The sequence below is a fragment of the Bos indicus x Bos taurus genome, chromosome 2 (genome assembly GCF_003369695.1).
Source record: "Bos indicus x Bos taurus breed Angus x Brahman F1 hybrid chromosome 2, Bos_hybrid_MaternalHap_v2.0, whole genome shotgun sequence".
In the NCBI taxonomy this organism is placed as follows: Eukaryota; Metazoa; Chordata; class Mammalia; order Artiodactyla; family Bovidae; genus Bos; species Bos indicus x Bos taurus.
The window spans coordinates 36985663-37011533 of NC_040077.1; the positions used below are offsets into that span (position 1 = coordinate 36985663).

Here is a 25871-nt window from a genome sequence, read left to right on the forward strand (position 1 = left end):
AAGTACAGTTGATTTACAGTGTTAATTTCTACTGTACAGAAAAGTGATTCTTATAACTACATAAACGTTTTCATATTCTTTTCCATTATGGCTTATCACAGGTGGTTGAATATAGATAGTTCCTTGTACTATATAGCAGGATCTTGTTGTTTGTCCATCCTATATATGTTTACATATGCTAATTCCAAACTCCCCATCATTCCCTCCCTCTTGACAACCACATGTAAGTCTATTTTTGTTTGTAGATATATTCATTTATGTATTATTCTAGATTCTACATGTAAGTGATACTGTATTTTTTACATGCCACTATAAACGACATTTCATTTTTTGGGGTAACAGTCCATTGTATATATGTACCTTATCTTCTTTGTCCATTCATCTGTCAGTGGACATTTAGGTTGTTTCCATGTCTTGAATATTGTAAAATATTGTTGCTATTAACATGGGGTGTGTATATCTTTTTGAATTATAGTTTTATCTGGATATATGCCCAGGAATAGGATTGCTGGCTTATATAGTAGTTCCATTTTTAGTTTGAGGAACCCCAGTATTGCTTTCTATAGTATCTGCACCAGTTCACATTCCCACCAACAGTGTAGAAGGATTCCTTTTTCTCTACACTCCATCCAGCATTATTTGTAGACTTTTTGATGATGGCCATTCTGACTGGTGTGAGGAGATACCTCATTGTAATTTTTATTTGTATTTCTCTAGTAATTAGTGATGTTGATCATCTTTTCAGATGCCTACTGGCTATCTGTATGTCTTCTGCCCATTTTTTGATTGGATTTTAAGTTACTGATTGAGGTGTATGAGCTGTTTGTGTATCTTAGAACTTAAGCCCTTGTCAATCACATCATTTGCAAATATTTTCTCACAGTCTATAAATATTTTCATTTTTAGTTTGTTTGCTGAGAAGCACATCTCTTTGGGGTCTAGCTGCTTTAAGTATCATGTTTGTATGATCATGTTGTTGCACAAAGCAGTAATCTGTTCATTCTCGTGTGAATATACAGTTTGTTTATTCATGCTACTGTTGGTAGTCATTGTTGGCTGTTATACAAGTGCTGCCATGAACCTTTCATCATTTTTTGAGTGATTATACATATGCATTTCTATTGGGTGTATTCCTAGGAATGGATATATAGTTATCAAGAGTGGTTGAATCAGTTTATACTTCTACTAGCAGTAAATGAGGATTCCAGTTGCTCCACAGCTTTCCATACATTTAGTATTGCCTTTGTTTTTCATTTTAACTGTTGTGGTACCATGTATTTTTAAACGTTACTATTTTTATTGATGCAATTGTAGATTCACATTCCTTAAGAAATAAGAGATATCTTGCACTTTTCCCAGTTCCTTCACTGGCAGCATTTTGCAGATGACACTATAATATTACAACGAAGCTATTAACACTGATGCAATTCACAATTCTTAGCTTTCCCCAGATGTGTATTAAGTTGTATACAGTTTCGCCCCTGTTGGAGGTTTTGAGTATCAACCACCAAGTCATGACAAAACAGTTAATCCCACAAGGACCCTTCTTAATACCTTTTTATAACTACATACATTACCTGACTTGCTCTCTTCTCACCTCCACCCCAGTCTGTCCTATTTCTAACACTTTGTCATTTCATATTCTTATATGGATGGACTTACACAGTAACCTTTGGGGATTAGTTTTTTCCTGAATAACATAATCCCCAGCAAGTCACCATCAGTTTATTTTTAGCTTTCCTGTGTTACTTTGTTTTAGAAGTGTTCCTGTGGAAAAGATTAGGACTGAAGTTTTTAAATTAATTTAACTGTGTCTTTAATGAAAGTGAAGTAAAAAGTCATTCAGTCCTGTCCAACTCTTTGCAACCCCATGGACTATACAACCCATGGAATTCTCCAGGCAAGAATACTGGAGTGGGTAGCCTTTCCCTTCTTCAGGGGATCGTGAACCCATTTCCCGCATTGCAGGCACATTCACCAGCTGAGTCACAAGGGAAGCCCAAGAATATCTTTAATAGAATCGAACAATTTTTTGTCTCCTAGTTCACCTTTCACTCTTCTTTCCTGGATTGATCATGTGTCCTCCGCCCCCACCATGGTATTTTGGACAACGTGTACCTTACATCTGTTAACTGTCTTCAGAAAAAAAAATATATGACCCGTTTCTGCCTATATTTCAGCATTCTTACAGTATTTTTTCATCTGTCCTTTTAAATTATGCATGCAGTGATGAAAAACACTTAAGCAGCATAAATGTTTTTAAAATGTGGTCCTCTTCCATACTGCAGTATATCCTTGCAGATATTTTTCTGTTCATTTATAATTTTGTTGTATAACACATACAATGATATTTTTAAATTTACTTAATATATATCAGATAGCATTCCCTTGTTAGTATATTCAGAACTACTTCATTCTCAACTGCAAGACAGTATCTTATGGTATGAATGTTGCATAAATTAACTTACTCTGTTAAGACAGTTCTCCATTTATTCTATAAACATCCACAGGCATATTGTTATATATATTTGTTTAAATATTTCTGTTGGATTCATTCTTCATGCTTATAGACACTGCCATTTTTTAGTTTTAATTATGCTTACCTTTATTTGGCTCAGACAGTAAAGCGTCTGTCTACAATGTGGGAGACCCGGGTTCAATACCCAGGTCGGGAAGATCCCCTGGAGAAGGAAATGGCAACCCACTCCGGTACTCTTACCTGGAAAATTCCATGGATGGAGGAGTCTGGTGGGCTACAGTCCATGGGGTTGCAAAGAGTCAGACACGACTGAGCAACTTCACCTTTATTTTTAAATATTGTCATGTCCAATTTTTGTCCATTTTGACCTCCAAATAAATTTTAGAGTTACTTGTTGTGCCTCAAAAGACAATCTCATTGACATTTTTATTACAATTACAGAGACTTTAAAAACTTAATTTGGGGATGGAATGAGTAGGAATAACAGCTTTGCAATAGTCAGGGTTTTCTGTCTACTCTGAACATTTAAATATGTTAATTTTTAGTAAAAACCTAATAAATGTTAAGCACTTTTGTGACATTGAGAAAAATCAGCATTTTCTCTCAGTTATCTATAGAGAGTACATTCTTTGGCGTCTGTTACTGTTAAGTATAAACATAATGTCAGTTTCTGATATTTTGTTATAGACAGATGTCTATTTTTATTTCTCTTGTTCAGGGTCCACTACTTCTTGAATGAATTCTGTGCCTTTTATCAATTCTGGAAAACTTTGCTATTCTCATTGTATATAGCTTCTCCTACCTGCTTAGCCGTCATCTATTCTGCCTTGTCTTAATGCTGTAACCTTTTCATGAGAGGTTTTTTTTTTTTCTTCAAAATTCCAATAGTTATATTTGTCATTCTGGAAGTTTGATTTAGCGTGTAGATTAAGAGGCATAGATTCTTGACCCAAATTGCTTGGATTTAAATCCCACCTCTGTCTTTCTGTATTTTTGTGACGTTGGAAAGTTATTCAGGCCTTGTGTGAGTTAATTCTTAAAATTGTACAGATTAGATAATATAGGTAACAGTGCCCTGGAACAGTCTGTGTGGTGCATGGTAAGTCAACTTCAGTCATGTCCAACTCTTGGCGACCCTATGGACCATAGCCTGCCCGGCTCTCCTCTTGGAACACTCTGATGATACACAATTAGCTGTGTATTAGATAATCATTTTCATAGTACATTGTTTCTTCAATTCATCCCCATTTTAGGAATACTCACTGGTTGTATCTATCTTCTTTCTAAGGTTTGTGCAATCCTAATACTTTTGTTTCTGCATGCTCATCTTCAGTCAAGTATTACCTGTAGGTGTACAGTAGGTGTACAGGGATAGGGCATATAGCTCCAAAGCGGTGGTGGGCGGCAGTGGGCTAAGAACTGGGACAGCAGATGTATTAAAATTTCAGAGCCCAGGCCTGTGAGCTAGTACTCAATACAGCAAAAAGTCATTTGAACCCATATTAAAATATGCTTCTTTTAGTCACTGTTTCTAAATGGAAGAAATTTGGGGGTTAACTTAATCTTTGTTACTAGAAGTGTATAAAATGAATAAGTATCATTACTGAACTGAGGACTATCTGCTATAGCTTTTGTCAGCTCAGTATCTGGGTTTATAGTGAGAGTCAGATGATACTTCCTGGGTGAAAATAATTTTAATATTAAAAACTTTAAAATCCTTAGGTCAATTTTAAAATGAAAACAAGCAAAGTTAGTTTATACTGAATGTAAATGTTCACTTTGTATTTCCTTTTTTAAAAATGGTCAGTTTTTTCCTCTAATGATGTTTGATTTCAAATAAGTACTCTAGTTGCTTTTAAAATTATACATGACAGGCTATGTCTGTGGGGGTGAGGAAGTGGTCCTTGCTTTGTAGCTCTGATAATCCTTTTTACTGCTTTGAGATGAACCTCGGTAGGAGAGTTTGAAAGCTAACATAATTAGCAATGCTGCAGATCTACTCAGAATTCTTGCTTCCTTTGTTAAACAGATGTTTCAGGGGATATATTTGTTACCAGTAGAGAACTGTTGATTATTCCAATCACTATTTATAATGTCACAGAAAGTTTACATTCAACTTCAGGGTTAGCTGTGACCAGTGTAACTGACTTCCCTATAGCAGGAAGTGTGTACCTCCATAGAGTGAATGGGTTGACATTTTATTCACTGCTGCTGCTAGGTCACTTCAGTCGTGTCCAACCCTGTGCGACCCCATAGACGGCAGCCCACCAGGCTCCCCCATCCCTGGGTTCTCCAGGCAAGAACACTGGAGTGGGGTGCCATTGCCTTCTCCATTATTCACTGCTACCACCCAAGAAACTGAAAAGTCACGAGCAGGCAAGGAAAAATTATTACCTTTAATTCAGCTCTGTTTTTAAATGAGTAAAGTACTATTATGAGAATATGCTCTTAAAAATGTAGATATCATACAACTATGAAAGTGAGAGTGCAGAGTATGAAAAGTTGAAGAAGCTCACTGATTAAAAGCCCACTATCTAATTTGAATATTACAGTAAAGAATTAATAGGTACTGATAATACTCTTGGTCTCATCTTTTTAAAGAGATACTAGTGTAAAAGTAAACTAGTAGATGAAAAGTACACACCTCCCTAAGCATCAAAACGGAAGAAAACAGCTCCTATAGTGAAGGAATTTATATAAGTGATGTATGAAAATAAAGAATGATAGAACTATTACCAAACATACTGATAATAACAATTTGGCTTAAGTCATCCCTAAAGAGAGTCAAGATTTGAGGTTAGTTCACAAAGCACAGTTCAACCTAAAACAAGGATTCAGAGAGGTTAGAAATAAAAGGACAGACAGAAATGAGATAGTTCCAACTAAAAATAAAGGGGTTATACAGTTGCCAGTGAAAGAGTTCAGACCCCAAAAAGTTAAAATGACACACACAGGATGATATAGGACACTGGAGATGGCGAGTCTCCATGAGGCTAACCGCCATTAGGCGCAGCCCCAAACACAGCAACAGTTTTCACAGAGCAGAAACTACAAACAAAGTAAGGAGAAATACAGCATGGTAAGAGACTTGATCATACCTCTCAGTCCAAAATAGGAAGTATACTTTCTTTTTGAATGTATCACCAGAAATAACAAAAACAGCATTGTGTCACCACAATGGAATGTAAGAAATTAGTAACAAAACTGGGCCCCTTTCACCTGGAAGATTTAAAACATGCTGTTATCCTAGTATCTAGCCTGGTGGCAAATGAACTGGCTGTAGCTCAAGTCACAGTATTTCAGAGTAATACTAACACACACATCATTTATCAGTGACAGACCAGTGTGATACGTAAGTTTGTATATCAGCTTTTGATAAATAAAAATTGAGTATATTTTCCTATGCAAACAGTTTTTACAACTCAATAGTAAGACATCCCAACTGATAAAAACAGGCAAAGGATTTGAATAGACCTTTCCCCATAGAAGATATACAAATGGCCAACAGCCACTGGAAAAGGTGCTCAGCATCATTAGGGAAGTGAACACCAAAACCACAATGAGATACCACCTTCATATCCACTAGGATGATTTTAAAAAGATGGAAGATGGCAAGGATGTGCCAGATAACAAATACCATGTTATGATTCTTTTTATAAGAAATGTCCAGAATAGGCAAATCCAGACAGAAAATAGTAGTCACTGGGGGAGAGGAGTGATTGCTAATATGGTTCAGAGGTCCATGACTCTACAAAGAGCTAAGCTTGCTTTCTGGAGTGATGAAACTGTGAAATGAGATAGTGGTGGTTGCATAACTGTGAATTACACTAAGAACCCCTGAATTGTATATACTTAAAAGGGTGGATTTTATGGTATGTGGATTATATCTCAAAAACAAAAGGTGGTAACAATATCTGCAGAAAGCATTATGTCCTCTTGGACTCAGAAAACAGAGGGAATAAGTTGAGGTTATTAAAACTTCATACTGTCTCTCAGAACTCTGGCTTCTAAGGAGGAGGAACTACCCAGCTGGTGTCCTCTCTAAAGGGAAGAAGGCAAGACAAATTTGAGCAGTACCTACAATGAAGCAACGAAAAAAATTTGGAGAGTATACCCCTACCAGATAAAGGTCCACAACTAGCCACAACACTGACAGGCCTTCAACCTTTTTTTGTCTCCTTCTAGAGGAATCTTAGAGAGTTTAACAAGGAGCCAGTGGGCATAATCCGCATTTAGTGAGTTAAATCAACGAGGACTCAATAATACAGCCTTCATGTCATACGCGTGCCTGTGTGTGCAAACAAAAAGCAGTTAAAAGGTATGATGGAGGCTTAATTTACAAAAACAAAACCAAAACACTGGATATTAGAAATAGGCGTAGAAATAGGCAAACCAGCATGAAGAAAACCATAAAACATCCCTGCGATGGAAGGCTACACTGGAAAACATGGGAAGCTTATTAGCACACCAATGTAGGACGATTCATTGTCAGCAGGATGTCACTATTAGGCTTCTTCCAAGAAATATATAGCAGGTGACTAGTAGGTTCCAAGGCAAAGAAGACATAATGACGTGCCCTATCAGATAGTAGAACATGTTATACAGTCTCTGTAAAGAACAGTGTGGTATCAGCACATGAGTAGACAGACTAATGGAAAATAATTTTTTAAAATCCAGAAGTTTAGTGAATGATAAAAATGAAATTTTAAATCAGTGGGAAAAATAAAGAATTTAAACAAGTGGTATTCTGACAGCTAGTCCTATGGAAAGGATAAAACTAGCCCAATCTGTCATACTACACATTAAATTCCAAATGAATCAGACATATATTAAAAAAATGAAACCTTTACAGGTCCTTTTACATTTACAGAAGAAAGTGAAGGTTAACTCCTTGATAACCTGGGAATAGGAATACTTCTAACCTGGATTCAAAAGCCAAAAGAAGTATAAAAATTTAAATCTTTATTTCATCCACAGAATATGAACACTTCAAGAAAAATATCAATCGCTGTCAAACTCATCCAAACAACAGAAGAGAGAAAACTTACAAACTCATTTTATGAGCCAGCATTACCCTGATAACAAAATCAGATGAGAGCACACAGGAAAAGGAAATTTCAGGTCAATATCCTTGATAACCATAGATGTAAAAATCCTCAACAAAATATCAGCAAGCCGAATTCAACAATACATTAAAAGAATCATACACCATGATCAAGTGGATTTAGTCTAAGGATGCAAGAATTATTCAGCATCTGTAAATCAATGTGATGCATCGCATTAAGACAATGAAGGATAAAAATCATGAACATCTCAATAGATGCAGAAAAGTATCTCCCAAATTTAATATCCACTTATGATAAAAACTTTCAATAAAGTAGGCATAGAGAGCCATTACCTTAAAATCATAAAGGTTACATATGACTCACCTCATACTCAATGGTAAAAAGCTGAAATGGCTTCCTTTAAAGATGTGGGACAAGGGTGCAGACTCTTACCACTTTTATTCAACACAGGACTGGAGGGCCTTGCCAGTGCATTTAGTCAAGAAAAAGAAAAGGCATCCAAATTGGAAAAGAAGTAAAATTTGAAGATGACATACATAGAAAACCCTAGAGAGTTCCTAAAAAATCTATTGTAACTAATCAACCAATTCAATAAAGTGAGTTTACCCAGTCACCATGTAAAAATCAGTTGTGTTTCCGTATACTAGTAACAAGCAATCAGAGAAATTAAGAAAACAGTGCTATTTGCAATTGCATCAAAAAGAATGAAATACCTAAGAATTTAACTCAGGAGGTAAGAGATCTATACACTGAAATCTACAAGACATTAAGGTAATTGAAGACACAAATAAATGGAAAGATACTCTGTGCTCATGGATAGTACCATAAACTGTCCATACTACCTAAGCAATCTGCAGATTTCAGTGCAATCTCTAACAAAATTGCAATGGCATTTTTCATTGAAATAGAACAATTTTTAAATGTGTATTAAGCAACAAGTGACTCCAAATAACCAAAGCAATCTTAAGAAACAAGAACACAAATAAGTATGTTGCATACCTGAAGCTTATGTCAGTTATATCTCAAAAATAAATCTGAAATTAAGAAAGAGCAATCTAGTAGAAAAATTAGTAAAAAATATGGTCAGTTCACAGGAAAAAGCAAAGCAAATGGTTCTTAAACAGAAGAAAGAATGTTCTAGCTCCCTTAAAATGCTCATGAGAAACTGGTAAAAACTCAGTTTGACAACATAGTCTCTTGGCTGGGCTCTAGGGAAGATTCAGGCACTCTAGTCAGTGTTGCTAGTGGTGAAAAAGGTATAATTCCTATGAAAGTACAAGCATTTCTAGCAAAATTATATGTATTCTTCAGTGCAGCAAATCCTACTGCTAGAATTCCCTCCCAAATGATAAGACTGTTCATTGCAGCACTATTTGTAAAAGGTACTGGAAATAACCCAGATGTTCATTAATACATCCATACAGGAATGTGGGGGAATAAAAAAGCCAATCGGGTATAGAATAGTATGGAGCATGGTAAATTTTATGTAGGAATATAGAGGAATAAGGATATGTGTAAGGATATATGTATGTGTGTGCACACATACATTTGCTTATATTTTCAAAAGGAAAAGGTAAACGATAACTTACCTGGTTACCTGCATGGGAAGAGAGGTTACATGGGTTGGACAGATACAGACTTTTCTTGATGTGACTTGTTCTTACAGTTTTACTTTGAAGACCCTTAAATGTTTATACATCATGAAAAGCAAACCAGTCTCTAATAATTGGGAGGATAAAAAGGGAAGTAAATGAACCACATTATATGTCCAGTAACAATCAGAAAAAAATTTTTTCAAGTGATTCTGAAATACAGTTTCAGTTAGACAACCGTCGTGGATCAATTGGGGCTTCCCTTGTGGCTCAGTGGTAAAGAATTGACCTGCCAGTGCAGGACACACAGGTTCGATTCCTGATCCAGGAAGATCCCCTGGAGAAGGAATAGGCTACCCACTCCAGTATTCTTGCCTGGAGAATCCCATGGACTGAGAAGTCTGGGGCAGGTACAGTCCATGGGGTCACAAAAAGAGTCGGACACGACTTAGTGACTAAACAAGTCCATCTATCACAGTGACAGAAAGAAATCTTCAGAATCTTTAACAGTTTTTTGTTAGTAACACATTGGCATTGTTAGTTTGCAACGGTTTTATGCATTGCAGATTAAAACAAATAGGTTACAGTGTAAATGTAATTAGAAACTAAGATTTTCTGTTTGAAAGAGCTACAAGTATAAAAATAGTGAAGCAAAACCTCCAACCTTTACAGGTACAAATAAGTTTGTAAGAACATGGTATTAAAATCCTTAGCCAGTGGATCTTTTTTTTCTTTTGGCAGTGTAAATGCCTTTTCTATCAAGTCCATAGTAGGGTAGGGTGCGCTCTATAACCTCTTGGCATCTTGTTTCCCTGACTTTTCCGTATGTTGGAAAGTTAGGCCGAGTCTTCCCTGGAACTCTTTGCTCCCGTCTGTAGCCACAGTAACTGATGCACAGATCTGGCGGCACAGCCGGACCTTGCAGCTTTACCACCACTCGCCTCTCTCCTACCTGATTCATTTCCTTTCTTCCTTGGTGCTACATCTGAATTTTTAACAGAAGGCCCCTTTTCCAGTTTTTTTGGGACACTGTTCAAGGTAATTTGTGCAATCAGTGTATCTTACATGGTAGAATTTAGGATGTCATTGCAGAAATATTTTGGGAGCAATGGTGCAAGACAAGAATACCACTTAAATCATAGTAAAGGCCTTGGCAGTGGAATTTTTATAACCATTTTAGTGATCCTAACTTCCCTTTTCCTACATTGCAAATAATTTGTGTATGTGGCTTTTTTCTTTTTTTTAGATGGCTACTCATATGAAAAGGAAGCAATGGAAAATTGGATCAGCAAAAAGAAACGTACCAGTCCCATGACAAATCTTGTTCTTTCTTCAGTGATACTTACACCAAATAGGACTCTGAAAATGGCCATCGATCGATGGCTAAGTGAGACACATCAAAAATAAAACTCTATATTGTGTTATTTATATTTTCTGTGATCTCACTTGAGTGATTTAAAGGTAAACTTTGTAAACTTAGTTACCTACCTTTTCATATAATAGTGAATAAAATCTTAACCTATAGAGAAAGTTTTACTTTGACTTCAAATTGCAATGCTCAAGTTTATTCTGGTTATAGATCATATTCCATTATAACCAAAGATCAGAATAATCTAGACTAGAACATAATCCTAGTTAATAACATTTCATTCGATAACTCTCTGGAATCCTTCTAAAGAGTTTTTTAGCAAAATAATTATAGATTTGTTTACGAATACATTGAGAAAGTCACTTTGATATATTTACTAGCAGTTTTTTAGCTTCTAAGTTTGCAAGGTAGTAATGATTTTTTTCCCCATTGTCCAAACCTAGGTACAAGTTAGATAGCATAAATTATCACAGATGCATTAAGTTGACTTTGCTGAAACATATAAAGTGGCAAACTAGCCTCCTTTTAGAATATAGAGTTCTTAAAGTTCTCACATCATAGTTTAAGCTAAGGTGACTATACATTTGTACACAGTAGGCTGATAGCTAATACAAGCACCCTGACCAACATTTGCTCAGAAGACTTCAGGTCCCGTAAGTGGAGGTTACACTGCCTCTCCCTCCCTCTCGCAAGTTGTTCACCAGAATGGAAGCCATTAGTGCAAAGCTTGCTAAAACTAAATAAACTCTAAGGGCACGGAGGGACCAGGACTCTGTACTTACCCCCAAACCCTCACTGTAATTGTTCTGAAATTTGAAAACACAAATAAAAAGCAATATAAGGATATATTCCATCAAAAGACTTGTTAAAATCGGTAGTGCTCTCACCATTGGACCAGATATCTTGTGTTTTGATAAAATAATACTTATTTTTCAAAAGGGCTAGCTGGTTTTCACATAAAAATTACTAAAAATTATTGAAGTCACTGACAGAAAACACAATAAAAGATGTTATTTTTTAAATGTTTTAAAGAAGGTGATTTTCTTTTCCTACATTTCACTAGGATAGTTTCTAGTTAAGTGACTGAAAACTAAGATGCCAGTTTACCAAAGTGAAGTGTTCTGTTTTTCTCTACAAACAAACCAAAGCTAACTACTCCTCCCCACAAAGCACAGGCAAACAAAAAATCAAATCTAAAACCATCCATAGGAAAGGATACCGCCTGGCCCTCCACACCGAACTAGGGGCCATTGTCCCTGCAGGACTCGCTCCTTGGGCCTCAGCTCCCACCAACAGCTTCCCAAGGAGACAGCACTTCCTGGAACTACTGGACCAAATACATTTACTCAGAATCCATCACAGTAAATTCTAATAGTCATACTGGCAGCATCACAGGAAAAGTCATCCAATAAGCATTTATCTGCTACTAGAGTTTCCCCTCCTACCCAGTTTTGTTTTTTGACCTTGAGTTTAAATATATGACTTTAAATAAGGACTGAAAATACTTTCCCTTAAGCCTTGCTAATAATAGCAGTAACCATACAATAACCTGAAGTTGTTTAGGCTTAAGATTCCAAGTCAGGATATTTTAACACAACAGTTTAATGTTCACACTCATTCATAAGACTTTGAAACTGAAATATGTGGGTATAAACACGTTTAACTCAGAGATCAGTACACATGTGAAGAACAAAATTTCACATTAGCACAGTGTTCAGTGTATCGCCAAAGTGAGAGCTAAAAACTGAAGATACCGTGTTGCCAATAAAAACAGACGCCAGGATTTCTGGAACAGATGTTTAGAAGGCTCCTCATGCATGCTCATTTCAGGCAAAAAGACTAATTTTGACCTTGAAATATTGGGATTTCTAGATGCCATTATCCTTGTTCTAAAATGAAATAAAAGTAAACATGCATTTGTAGTATTACTGAAAATCAGGCTATTCGCCTTTTTTTAGGGACACGATCACCCAGGATTAAAGTGAGACAGATAGCTGACATCAAGATCTTCTCTACTGAGCCACTGTTTCATTTAATGCAAAACAAACTATTGTCTTTATTCCAGACGGACAAGTACAGTAGTTGTGCAGAAACAAAACTACATAATGCAAGAGTAAGACTTCCACAACATTAAAGAAAACAATAAATAAGCCATAGTAGGTATAGCAGAACCTCATGAAGAGCCTCTTAAAAAAAACACAATGAAACTATACAGAGTACACTGCACACAGGAACCAATGCTGAAGAATGACGCCAGAAGATTCCTGTTCGTACAAGACCACAATGGTGCTTACAGGACTTCATTACAACTCTTCATTTTTAAAACATTCTGTAAATATAGAACTTCCTTCTCTCCAATTCTAGAAAATAATTTCACATCCCAACATATAAAACAAAGCACTCCCACCTCTCTGAAAACTAGCATTTTAACATCCTCCAATAGCATATCATTTTCATATAAAAATACCTTTAACTCAAGGATCATTCCTGTACCTTATCTTTACAAATGAATAATACATCAGTTTGGACTTGTAGCACCTCAGAGGTGTTCATATAAATGAGATAAAGTGCCGTTACTTGGATACTGTTAACATGCCCTATATATCGCTCAGTGCAATAAACAGCATGGGTGAAGCTTAAAAAGCACATGCAAATACATGACTTCCAGATTACTTGAAATAGTTATATTTACAAGTCTGAATACAACTTTAGCTATTCATATATACAATGTATAGCTCTAAAGTAATGACTATAATAAAAGCCATAGCCAACCATACCTTAAGTATCCAAATTAAATACTGTCCTTAGAGGACCTTGGAAGGCTTGTTCCAGGAGTGCTGTCATTGATAAAAGCAGTTTGGGAATCAGTTGAGAGCTAATTTACATGTCACCAAGAATGCTGTATACAGAATACTACTACTAAAACTTAGTGTTTTAGTCCAAATTCAACTTAACTACCAATCATGACTCCAAATGGTTTATATCATTTTCAAATATTAAAAATACACTGAAGCAGGAATGTAGTTTCAAAAAAAGGTGCTATAAAAATATTTTAATGAGAACTGTAACACAAAAGTTGATCTTTTTAAGGGAACTGCTATGAAGAGAACATTACCTGGATGTTCTTGTAGTTTGCTTAAAAAAACAAACCAGCTGTATAATATGTAAAGTCACATTTATATTCAGATAGAAATTACTCAGGTCTTTTATATCCATATATATATACATATACACACTCTGACCCTTGAACAACAGGGGTTTGAACTGTCCAGGCCCACTTTTTTTTCAGTCACTACGTACTAAGTACTACATGATCCACGGATGGTTGAATACAAGGATGTGGAACTCTCCAGAGGACCCAACTGTAAAGTTATACATGGATTTTTGACTATAGAGGTTGGCGGCCCTAACCCCTACATTGTTTAAGGGTCAACCTATGTATACATACATATATATATAAAGATTTGACTTATTGGAACTGTTACTTGAAAATTTCCTCTTTTCCACAACATATCACCTGGATATTATGTCATGAGTTAAACTATTACTAGATACTTACATTATCTAAGAAATAATGTGATCTTAACTACATAGCAAATGCTAGGAGAAAAGTGATAAAAACCAAACAATTTCGTAAGAGAAAAGCATATGCGTTAATGTCTTCCTGGCTGTCTTAAATTTTTAACTGAATAGGCATAGCTAGTTGCAGTTTTCCAATTCTGGTTAGCATTCTTATTTCTGGTGACTTCTAGTTTACTAAAGAAACTTAATCTGACACTTTCAGTGTATCAGTGGCATCTGATCCACTCCAGAGGGGAAAAAATATATGGCTAAAAAGTAATTTTTCTCATGTACAACCATTTAATTATTACCAGGCACCAACACATTGTCTTCCAAATACTACAAATGGGTCTCTCTTAAGGCTCACACATTTGATTCTATGAATGATCGCTTTGGTTTTGCTGAAGGGAGGTGACTCCTGTGGGCTTCACTGCTGATATGAGACTGCTGTTTAGACATACTTTCCTGATACAGATGTGAAATGGTCTTAGTTACCCTGCTGTCCTGACAGTGGACTGGCATTTGGCACTTCTTTTCTTCTGGCTCCTTCACCTGGGCCCCGTTGTGGACACCTCCACCCAGGGTAGACCCAGGGCAGGCTTTGGCTTGCTTGAGAGAGGGCTTCTCAGAGTTCGAGGCCTGCAGGCCAGCTGCAGAAGGTGTGCCTGTCAGCAGCCCCTCTGACACCACACAGTGCCAGGTGCGGCCAGGGGGGTGGTTCTGCTGCTGGAACCTCGCGGTCTTATCCATGATGCCCATGAATGGAGTATTGCGAGGTCTGTGCTCAGCTGTGCCACTCGGAACCTGGCTACCAACCTTGTCTTTAATTCGAGCATCTGGTCCTTGGATTTTGAAGCCATCCGAGAAACTGCTGCTTGAAGCCAAACTACTGGTGGAGCTTGACATCTTGATGCTGCTCGATGGAGAACCGGAAGACCCTGAACTACTGAGGGAAGTCGGGTGTCGGGTATCGCTGCAGCTCACTGGCCCCCCTGGGTTTAGAGGCACCACGTCCACAGCCACGGCAGCATGAGACAGAAGCCTCTCTGCACTTTTTATCTTGCTTGGTAAAGGATACGCAGCGTCGCCCTCACTGTGCTGCAGGTGGACTGCGGGGCTGGGCCCCAGCCGATCGCCGAAGGGGCCAGAGGCTGCTCCCTCCAGATGCAGGCTTCTGCTACCGGCGGGGGCAGTGGGCAGTCTTCCGGGCATGGGGCTCGGGGGAGGATTCAGAGGAGAGACCTGCGTCTTCGAGCTGCTGTTTCTCACACCCGCCGGTCCGGAGCCCAGGTGCTGGCTGGTCTTCACGATCTGCGCCTGCTTGGTGGGCTGCACCGTCAGCCCCGGCTGAGCCACCGCCTCCCTCAGGGCCTTGCCGGCCCCCGGCCGACTCTGCAGCGGCGACACGGGCCTTATCTTGGGCTGGAGCCCTTCCTGAAGGTTTCGGATGTACGGGGAGGGTGCGGACGAGGATGGCGGGGGTCTGGGAGCGAGGGAAACGGCTTCTTCCGGTGGCGACGTCTCCTCCTCTTCAGCCCCCTCAAGGTGAAAGTGGTCGTTCAGGCCGGGCGTCGGGGCATACTCCTCGTTGTCCGAGTCGGTGGGTGGGGCAGGCGGCGGGGCCTGCTGCTTCTGCTGCTGGCTCCTCTGGAGCTGCTTGCACTCCTCCTCCACGCGGGCCAGGAGCCGCCTGATCTCCTGGTTGGCGGGACAGAGCTTCACTGCTTCCCGCAAGTCAGCCAGGGCAGCCACGAACTGCCTTTATTTTAAAAGATACAAGTCACGTAAGAAAGAACTCTGAATGCAACTGTTCATAAAGCAGCTCTGAAAAGGTAGCCGAGTGAGTTCTGTGCGGGTTCTGTGTGGATGGAACCCATGGAACTAGCTTAGACTCACTCAGCTAAGTGGGAGCGCCAAATTCTAACCCAGACCCATGCAGTTCCAGGGCCCCAGCATCTCTACAAAGACCAGATGGTGGGGGTGAGCTCAGCATAAAGCAGGGGAGTTAGAATCCTCTTCACATCACCTCCCCCATCCCACCCCAAGCAACTCGTCCTATTGACTCCGCCCCCCTTCCCCACGTGTCTCTGGTTGGCTGGCTGACTGGTAACACGGACTAAGCTAGGAACTTGATGTTGCAGTACAGGTCAACTGGTGGAGGGGAGGAACCGTTATGAGACGTCTAGAGAAAGTAAAAGCTCAGCCATTGCTAATCATTTCCACTGCTGTGCCTTCTGGAAGCTACCTACTCAGAATCAAAGAGGAGGAGAGGCACTGAGTGGTGCTCATGGATCAGAAGCCCCCAAAGCTTTGAAGCCAGAGCAAGACAAGAAGGCTTCACTAGCCTCCCATCTAACCCCAGACGGTACCTGCTACTTCTCTTGGCTCTCGCCCTGGCATAAAAGGCTTCGTAGGACTTTGGTTTCAACTCAAGGGCCTTGGAAGCAAATTCTTCCGCCATGCCGAAGTCCTGGCATCAATATTTAAATACACAAGTCAGAAGCAGCACCGAAACATGATGACAGCCAACGTTTTAACAGAAGTTTTGCTCTAGAGGTTGACAGAGAACTGGGACACAGTTGGAGCAAGGTGAAGCGGAAGGCAAGTCAGGTTTTTTGTTGTAGAGTTGGGTGACAGCTAAAGTGTATTAATGTTCTTATGGGAAGAATCCAACAGAGAAGCAAAAATCGTTGAACTCTGGAGAGAGAACAGTGTTGGAAGCAGTGGAGCAAAGTGAAGGCCAATGAGAGCCGGCACCCAGGGGTGGGGCGGGGAGAGGAGGGAGCCTTGGGGGGCACAGATGCCTCAGGAAGGTGGAAGAGTATGTGGGCGCAGAAGCAGGAAGGTCACAGGCTTGCTTGAGGCAGGATGCAGTTAAAAAGAAAGAAAGTGGTACTGAAACAAATCCAGTTATAAGTTAACTGTGAGTTAACTACGGTTAATTAATTATGAACTAACCAGTTCCTGGCTTACCTTTTAAGCAAACATAATAAACACTAGGCAGACTGTATGTAACGCATTTGTGTTGCATTTTATAACGATGCCCTTTCCTTCTGAACCTGGGGACAGACCACTCATGACAGCTCTGGCCACATGCAGCTGGGCAGAGGTGGAGGAGCGGTTTGCATGTGCTCATCATCACTGAGACACAGAAACCATACCCACGTGCTCTCCTCTCCACACCGTGGGGGGTGGGGGCGGGCGCCGTGACCTAATGACAGTCACCCCAGGCAAGCAGCTCCCCGTGTACCAAGCTCGTAGAAAAGTGCAAACACAAGACAGGCAGTCTCAGGACTAGGGCGTGGAAGGGCAGGCCTCCTCCACCAGGAGAACAGTCTATGGCTGAAAGACTGGAATAAGGGGCTTACGTTTGTTTTTCTTCGGCAGCGAGACAAATTGAGATAGAGGGAAACTCTTAGCTCATTGAATGGTCTCATGTCCTCTCCGAATCCTTCTCGAGGAAACTTCCTTAAGGCGTACTGGTACCTCTGGGCTGCTTCTTTCATCTTCCCTTTCTAGGAATAAAAAACCAGAGAAATTTATCTTTTTCAGAGGCTGCAAGATGAATAAGGACCCTGATGAGGACGGGCTGTGGCCAGAACCAGTCCACAAACCGGCAGGGCCACGTGGCCTCACTGCCCACATAGATGTCTGTGACCAGAACCCGGTTATAGGGAGGGATCCGTAAATCGCCAAACCCATAGCTATCAGTCTTAAAACACTGGACTATCATCCCCATTACATATTTTCAACAAACATTTCATGAATGATCTCTCATGTAAGGACACTTTCATGCAAAGCGTTAACAGAAATCAGATGGAAAAATGATGGCGTTCTCAAGGCAAGTAGAGTCTTGTGGATAAACCTAGAGCTTGCTGGAGAATAATAATTTTTCTTTTAAGAAAAACTAAAACACGGGCTTTAAAACCCCACGCAGCACCGCACATCATTTTCAAGGCTAAAGAAATCCATTTGCTCTGTCGGGTCTGTCTCGCAGCAGGTATGAAGTCTGTTGAAATGGCTTAGTATTTCTAACATAATTGCCAACCAAAATTCATATTAAAACCACTTCAAAGCCACAACAATACACACTCTGAACTCAATTTCAAACTGATTCCAAGCCAGGAACCCTGCTGGGTCATGCTATACGCCTATTTATTTGTTATTATTTAAAAAGAAAGAAAGAAAGAAAAGGAAAACACAGCAAGTGCAGCTGCTTCATGGCAAAAAGGATTAAAACGGTCATGATGTATTGATAGTTTTTTGTTTTCATAATCTTTTAATTCTTTCTAATCAGAGACCTGGAAAGAATGATGATCTATGGAAATGGCCTATTTCTCTAAACTCAGGGTTTGCAAACTACAGTTTCTGGGCCAAACCTGGCCTGCTATTTCTGCAAACACGGTTTGGAACCTGGCCTGGCTCCTCTGTGTGTCATTGTGGCTGAGTCTGTGCCACAAGAGCACAGTTTGGGGTGGGGGTGGGGTGCGGGGTGTGTGGTGTGTGTGACAAGAACCACAGAGCAAAGCCTACCATAGTTCCTCCCCTCCTCTCTCCAGGCAAAGTGTACTGACCCCCGATCTAAACTGGACGTCTTAGTGTGAAATTTGTTCAAGTCAAAATCACTACTCTTTAAATTGTCTTTGCATTTCAAAGGGAAAATGAGAAAAAAATTAATTTGCCTCCTGAGTATTATATATTATTGACTATTTTAAGTAAAAATCTCTCCAGAAACAGTTTCAAATTCGAGAGGCTTATAGATACTAAAATGAAGATAATAAAGGCTTGGGAGATTGCATGATTCTTTTCTTATGAAAATGTCTCCTGAGTGTTCCTTTCCCACGTCTCATGATTCCAGGCGCCAAAGAATTTCCTGTAGGACGTGCCCGTTAAACTAGAAGCTACTCTGCCTCCATAGCAAAGCTACAGGCTGTAAATCATAGTTACAGCCACAAGGATTTGTTCAGAAATAATGGTTCCCAGACACAAAGAGGAGTGCGTTCCACCTGGAAGATTCTGCTGTTAAGATATCAAAGCCCGGGCTTGAGGCCAGGATGGCACCTCCCGGAACGTCTGCTCGCTGAGCTCCGTGCATCCTGTGCAGCAGCACAGCTATATCCATTACACCCCCGACTAAGGCTGCTTGCAGGCTGTCATGGCGTCCCAGAAAGGGCGATACCACTTACTTTGTACATCACGTTTCCTTCCTCCATCAATTTCTGTAAAAGTATAATCAAAATATCAGGTTTGGAAGTAGCCATCGCCCAGGCAGCATTTCCTGCAAAATAAACATGTGTTCAGAGGCACTCGGGCGGGCTTGGAGGCAAGGAGTTCCATACTTTAATACACCACAGCTAAGCCTGCACACAGCAGAGCACCCAGCCTCAGAGCACCCTGCAGCATGTCCTGCAGACCCTGGATAACAATACAACGAAGAGAAGAGAGTGCTTAGCAGGGAGCTGCACCCCGCACACACTGTCATTGCGATGGAAAAAAGCACTGGGACACGAAGGCATCAGTGGGATCATGAGCCACCCTCCCTCCTGTGGAGATCTGCTTCCAAATCATCTCCTTAGCTCCCTGCAGTGCTGTCAGGACCACAGACAGGTGAAGCAGGCCAGTGTTCACAGAATCTCTCACACTCGCCTCAGAGTCACAACCAAGTCCGCGCTGAGACGCGAGCTCTGGCCCTGCTGCCCCCAGCCTCCCTGCCTCCGCCTGTGTCCCCGTCTCTCCCCCTGCGGCCAGCACAGCCACAAGCTCTGCTAAGCCTCTTGCCAACACGCACAGGGAGCAGCACTTAAGGGCAGACTCAGGAGTCAGACTCAGGTTCACAGTGGCCTGCCGCTCACCATGACCTCAGGGAGCTATTCACTACCTCAGCTGGGTTCCTCCTCTGTGACGTGATGCTATATGCTCATTCCCCTCTCATATGGCAGGTGACAATGAAATAAAGTAAAACATGAAACTGCTCACAATAGTTCCTGATACCGTGAGCTGCTTAATGATATTTCACCTTCATCGCAGTCCCCTCCCCAGAACTGCTGGCAGCCAAAGGTCTGACATGAAACCAGAAAAAAACCAGTGTGGTCTGGGTGCCCTTCCCCACACTCTGAACTGTGTGCCAAGGTCCTACCTCTCAGAGCTCTCACCCTCGATATCCTTAAGTCACCCATCTTGTCTCCGTAAATCCTGAGAACTTTCTCTCCCAGAACGTGTGCTGGGGTTGCCACTGCCCTTCCTAGCAGACCAGACGCCGCCTCCCAAACAGTGGTACTCATACTCACCTGCTCATGACAACCACCCACCAGCTCTTGTCCATCCACCCTTAGCCCCTCCCATGGAGCCCCCCAGAACTGCTTCCATTGTGGCTCCCACACACCCCCGACACCTCCCAGTGCTGGGCTATCCCTCAACACTGGCCTCTGCTTTCTCCTCTTTTAAACACTCTGAATGACTGTGATTAACTGAGTCTTAGAGAGGGACCGACGGAGAAGGCAATGGCACCCCACTCCAGTACTCTTGCCTGGAAAATCCCATGGATGGAGGAGCCTAGTGGGCTGCAGTCCATGGGGTCGCTAGGAGTCGGACACGACTGAGAGACTTCACTTTCATGCATTGGAGAAGGAAATGGCAACCCACTCCAGTGTTCTTGCCTGGAGAATTCCAGGGACGGGAAGCCTGGTTGGCTGCTGTCTATGGGGTCACACAGAGTAGGACACGACTGAGTGACATCACTTTCACTTTTCACTTTCATGCATTGGAGAAGGAAATGGCAACCCACTCCAGTGTTCTTGCCTGGAGAATCCCAGGGACGGGGGAGCCTGGTGGGCTGCCGTCTATGGGGTCGCACAGAGTCAGACACGACTGAAGTGACTTAGCAGCAGCAGCAGCAGCAGAGACGGACCAAAAAAAAAAAAAAAAAAAAACCCCTCCATACACCTGACCTCTTACTCCTTAACCTGGGAGCAGATGAATGTAGTCCCTCACGAGCTCTAAAATCTGAAGCTACCCTTCCCCTTGTTGCTGCACTGAGGTGTTTGTTCACTGACCTAATTTGGCTCCTTTTCTCAGCAGCGTAACCACTACAGATGTGTTCCGACAACCAATGGCTCTGTCCAAGGGCCGCATACCGCTGTGGTCCACGTGCTCAATCACAGCCCCCTTGTCCACCAGATACAGCACCTGCAGAGAGAGTGCACAGGCCCTGAGGGCGCAGGCAGAGGAGCCCTCGCCTACCCGAGGCCGCAGCTGGTGTAGAAAGAAGCTGGCGATCTTACTCTGATCTCAGATGCCTCTGGCCTAATGGGATCCTAGAATGGAAATAAAGTTGACACAGAACAAAGCAGAGAAATTGCAATCCACAGCTCAAACCTGCTCTGCTAAAGTGACTGTGATGTTGGCAATGAGGAAGGCAGGCAGATGCTCCGGAAGCAGGTGGGGAGTGTGTCCGTCACCCAGACCACAGACAGGTACACGCACGCCTTCACCTGTCTTCGCATCCTACTTCCCAGGCCACAGAGATAAGATACAGTCACTTTTTCATCTCCAATTACTTATTAGGAGGCAGGCTTCTGCCATAGCTCCAACTAGCTACCAGGTCATGGCAACAGGCACTCCAGAAATACTCAGATCCACACAGCCTGGATACAGAACCTGAAAAGGTTGGAATCTGCCAGACCCAATAATAATTCACTTTTAAGGCATAGGAAAGAGATTTGAATACAGAGACTGTAAAGATGGAAAGCTTAAGAGCATGCTACCAAGACTGACTTACTGACTTGATGTGATAAAACAGCTATCACTTGGGCTAAACAGAGAACAAGTGGGAAAACCACACTGTGGTTTGACAGAAACAGAAATTGCCAGGAAAACTGAGCCACTCACTGGGAAAGTCTGTAGACTGCTTAGAGTTTCATGTGGATCTGATACATCTTATCAGTATACCAGCTGTTCACAAAATAACACACTAGAGGGATTAATATCCAGGATATGTAAAGAACTCCTACAACCCAACAACAAAAGCCTCAAATAACCCAATTTAAAAACAGGCAAAGCTGTGATAAGCCATAATGGAAAGAATATTAAAAGGTATATATATATGTATAACTGGGTCGTTCTGCACAGAAGTTAGCACACTGTAAATCAACTATACTTCAATAAAAGTGAAAAAATAGGCAAAGTATCTGAACAGACATTTTTCCAAAGATGACATACAGATGGCCAATAAACATGTGAGAAAATGTTCATCACTAGGGAACAGCAAATCAAAGACACAAAACAAGTTATTAACTATTAGGATGTCTACTGTTAAATGGACAGGGAGGCCTGGGGTGCTGCAATTCATGGGGTTGCAAAGAGTCGGACACGACTGAGCAACTGAACTGAACTGTTAAAAAGGACAGAATGAAACAGAAAGCAAGTGTTAGAGAGGATATGGAGAAATAGTTACCCATGCTCATTGCTGATAGGATGTGACCACTATGCACACAGTATGAAGGTTCCTCAAAAAATTAAGACAGTATTACCGCTTGACTCAGCACTCTTACTTCTGGGTATCTACTCAAGAGAATGATAGATCTCCAAGACTTTGCAGGATCTCGGTGAAATATTTGCATACCCATGTTCATAACAGCACTATTCCTAATAGCCAAGAGGCGGAAGCAGTGCACATGCCCACCGAGTGGATGAATGGATTAACAACATGAGGCAAATACATAAGCGGAATATTACTCAGCCTTGAGGACATCCTGACATGTGCTATGACATGGACAAACCCAGAAGACACAATGCTGAGTGAAATCAGTCAGTCACAAGAAGACAAATATTGTATGATTCCACTTGTATGAAGGACCAAACGCTGTCCTTCAGAGAAAGAGAAGTACTGATAGAAAGACGGCTGCCGGAGGCTGGGGGTGAGGGGTGGTAACAAGGGCTTACTGTTCAGTGGGCGCTGTTTCAGTCTTACCCGACAGAAAAGGAGCCTGGGCTCTGGCTGCACAGCATCGTGACGTGTGTGTAGCATTACTGAAGTCTTCACGTAGGAATGGTTACGATGGTAAATTTTATGTTATGTGTTTATACCCAATTTTTTTTTTTTTTTAATGACAGAATACTAAGCTCCTTCACTCTTCCCTAATGTTGATAAACTAGAGGATCTGGTAAGGTAACAAAAACGGAGAAAGACAAGTGTGGAGATGTGAGGTTTAGTTAAATAGCTGTTTTGGGGAAATTGACACTTATGTACAATTTATAATGTCCAGGAAATTGAGACCACTTAATTCCAATATCATTGCCTTTTAAAACCATCAGGCACAGATGTGCAGGATCGCTTCCGCCCCAAGGTCCACAGCTCCCAGCAACACAGTACCTGTCTGTCTAATTCTCATGTTAGACACACGTAACTATTCATAAATGACCATTCTCAAGGAGCTGAACATTCCTCCAACACCTGCTTGGTACATGGGATGTAGAGACTGACAAAGATGTGGGTTTTTCCCTGAAAGACATTTTGTGGTTTTTCATTTATTAAGGTTTTATCCCTTCATTCCTCAGTTAGGGACTCAGGCATTTGACAAAGATAAAGACAGTGCCCAAAGCATTTTATATTATTTCAAGACAAAGCTGCATTTATTTAAAAGCAAACCAACTAATTATTTGAGCAGTAATTTCTCACATATATAAGTGATTTTTCAATGAACTACACAGGAATTCTATTTCTATGAAAATTGTAAGAAAATAAAGCTACATATGCGGGTGCGTACACATACTCACGGATGCGTGTTGCATCCACATATGTGAGTGCAGTCTGTCATCATGGAATTTTAAGCTTTTACGAATCTATCAAAATCTTGACTCCAGTTCTGAAACAGACCGCATGCCACAGAACTAGCAGAAAACGAAAGCCACCCCACGGCACACGCAAACAGCCCGGCCACGCTGGGGCGGCGTCACACACACTTGGGGATGGCTCGGATCCCAGATCAGTAGGCGGCCCGGCCCGCCTGGCGCGGGTGGGGAGCACAGCCACCGCGGTACCTACGGTCTCCGCGTCGCCATAGAAGGCGGCCAGGTCCAGGGGGCTGCGGCCGTTCTTGTCCATCTGATCGATCTCGGCTCCCTCCTCCACTAGGAACTGGACAACAGCCCTGTGACCTTTCAGACATGCCCAGCTTAATGCCGACAGACCCTCCTTGTCCAGAGAAGAAAGGGTGGCACCTGAAAGAGAAGCCCATTCAATAAATGTGACTTCGGAAAGGCCAGACCTGAGCAAACCCTTCCGCATCCATAGGGGCCTGGCTTGCAGAATGTGGCCACCAGGCTGGTGAAATCTGTAGCTGATGGGTGAAATGATCGTCCCTGCTGTGGCTGAGCAATGGGTACATGGGATGCACCCCTAAACCCTCTACTTGTGTGCAAGGCAGAAAACATCCATAAATAATAGACTTAATAAAGAGATTTAAAAAAAAAACTGAATCAGAAAGTACTAAATGGGTCTGCCAAAGCTCTTTTCTTTGTCCACCCAAGAGAAGCCCTCACAGGGGGACAGCGCCGCTACCTTTTGAAAGGAGAAATTCCACGGTGCTCAGGTGCCCTTCGCAAGCAGCCACCATGAGGGGCGTCCGGCCCTGCTTGTCACTTAGGTTCACGTCACAGCCGTGGTCCAAGAGCAACCTAACAATCTGAAAGAAACACGAGGGATCACACACCTGCCGCTGCATCTGAAATCACATGCTCTCTGCTCGGGCTGGTTGTTCCACCTCTAAGAGGAGTGAAAGGACTCTTCAAAAACCCCTCTATGTTATGTGATCCAGGGGGCTTGTAAAATCTTTATATTTTATTTCTTTGAACAGACTCTTCTTTCAAATATATGCTCTTTTTAACATGCCCAATTCATTACTCTATAACACAGGCACACGCAAGGCAGCAGTTTGCAGGAGGGGGGATCCGGAGCAGAGTCAGGCTCAGCCACTATGAGCCACTATGGAGCAGCTGAGCAGAACTAAGGGAGTGAGCCAGCGCCCCACAGGGCACTGATGCCACGTTGCTGGTGGGGAAACACCTACCGTCTCCCCTCAGCCGTCTGCTTCCAGGGACAGCTGGACCTTCACACCAGGGGGATTTTACCAAAGCTTCCTGGACAAGAGTCTCTGCCTCAAAGTTATGCCTTTAAACAGTACATGGTGAAAGGGGGAGCGAAAACACCAGACAAGCATCTCCTGCAATGCCCTCCCAGCGGGAGCTGCTCTGCCTAGGGGGCAGTGGCATCTCCTGCAATGCCCTCCCAGTGGGAGAGGCAGTGGTCCTAGGGGGCAGTGGTGCAGCTTCTCTCCCTCCAGGACCACATTTGTTCTAATGCCACCACAAGAAGGGGGCATGTTCCCACTGCTTTCTCATTCTGGACCCACCAACAAATGCTTCCAAACTTCCTCACCACTTAGGGGACACTAAGACCAGGAGAGAGGATCAGCTAGGACATCGCAGGGAGCTGTGAGAGTAACAGGGAACGGGCGGGGCAAACCAAGCTTTTAGAACCGGAAAGGAGAAAAGCCAGAACCTTGGTGCGGAGCCCTCAAGGCTCCTACTGACAGAGCTGGCAGGAATCAGAAGGGTCACGACTCTATGATGTAAACTGGGGTCTAGAAAATTCTTCCTATAAAGGATGTGGTGAGAGCTGTTTGTTTTTATGCAGCTGTGTGCAACCTGGTGCCAGGCATGCGGTAGATACATGGTCAGTGTTTACAAAATGAAGGAATGCAAGACTAAACCGCTGCTCTCAGGGATCCCTTAATTACGAGCAGCAG

At 41.9% G+C, this 25871-nt stretch overlaps 2 protein-coding genes across 10 annotated transcripts in view; one reads left to right on the top strand and one right to left on the bottom strand.

Annotated features, from left to right (window-relative positions):
- WDSUB1 (WD repeat, sterile alpha motif and U-box domain containing 1) overlaps positions 1 to 10661 on the top strand; it is a 68942-nt gene extending 58281 nt beyond the window's left edge. For 2 of the 3 annotated variants that reach the window (XM_027560069.1, XM_027560077.1), the window contains one exon: positions 10384 to 10567. In XM_027560069.1, coding sequence (XP_027415870.1) covers positions 10384 to 10544 — 161 coding nt within the window. In that variant the 3' untranslated portion in view covers positions 10545 to 10567. Of the gene's footprint in view, positions 1 to 10383 lie in introns of all 3 variants that reach the window. The other variant, XM_027560059.1, reaches the window with a different exon arrangement.
- A 1858-nt stretch (positions 10662 to 12519) lies between these two features.
- The window catches only part of TANC1 (tetratricopeptide repeat, ankyrin repeat and coiled-coil containing 1), a 252456-nt gene continuing 239104 nt past the window's right edge, over positions 12520 to 25871 (bottom strand). For all 7 annotated transcript variants that reach the window (XM_027560022.1, XM_027560005.1, XM_027560042.1 and 4 more), the window contains 7 exons: positions 24626 to 24749; positions 24110 to 24285; positions 21120 to 21252; positions 19254 to 19345; positions 17436 to 17582; positions 16437 to 16537; positions 12520 to 15826 (listed from right to left, as the gene is read on the bottom strand). In XM_027560022.1, the coding sequence (XP_027415823.1) occupies positions 14431 to 15826; positions 16437 to 16537; positions 17436 to 17582; positions 19254 to 19345; positions 21120 to 21252; positions 24110 to 24285; positions 24626 to 24749 (2169 nt within the window). In that variant the 3' untranslated portion in view covers positions 12520 to 14430. The remainder of the gene's footprint in view (positions 15827 to 16436; positions 16538 to 17435; positions 17583 to 19253; positions 19346 to 21119; positions 21253 to 24109; positions 24286 to 24625; positions 24750 to 25871) is intronic.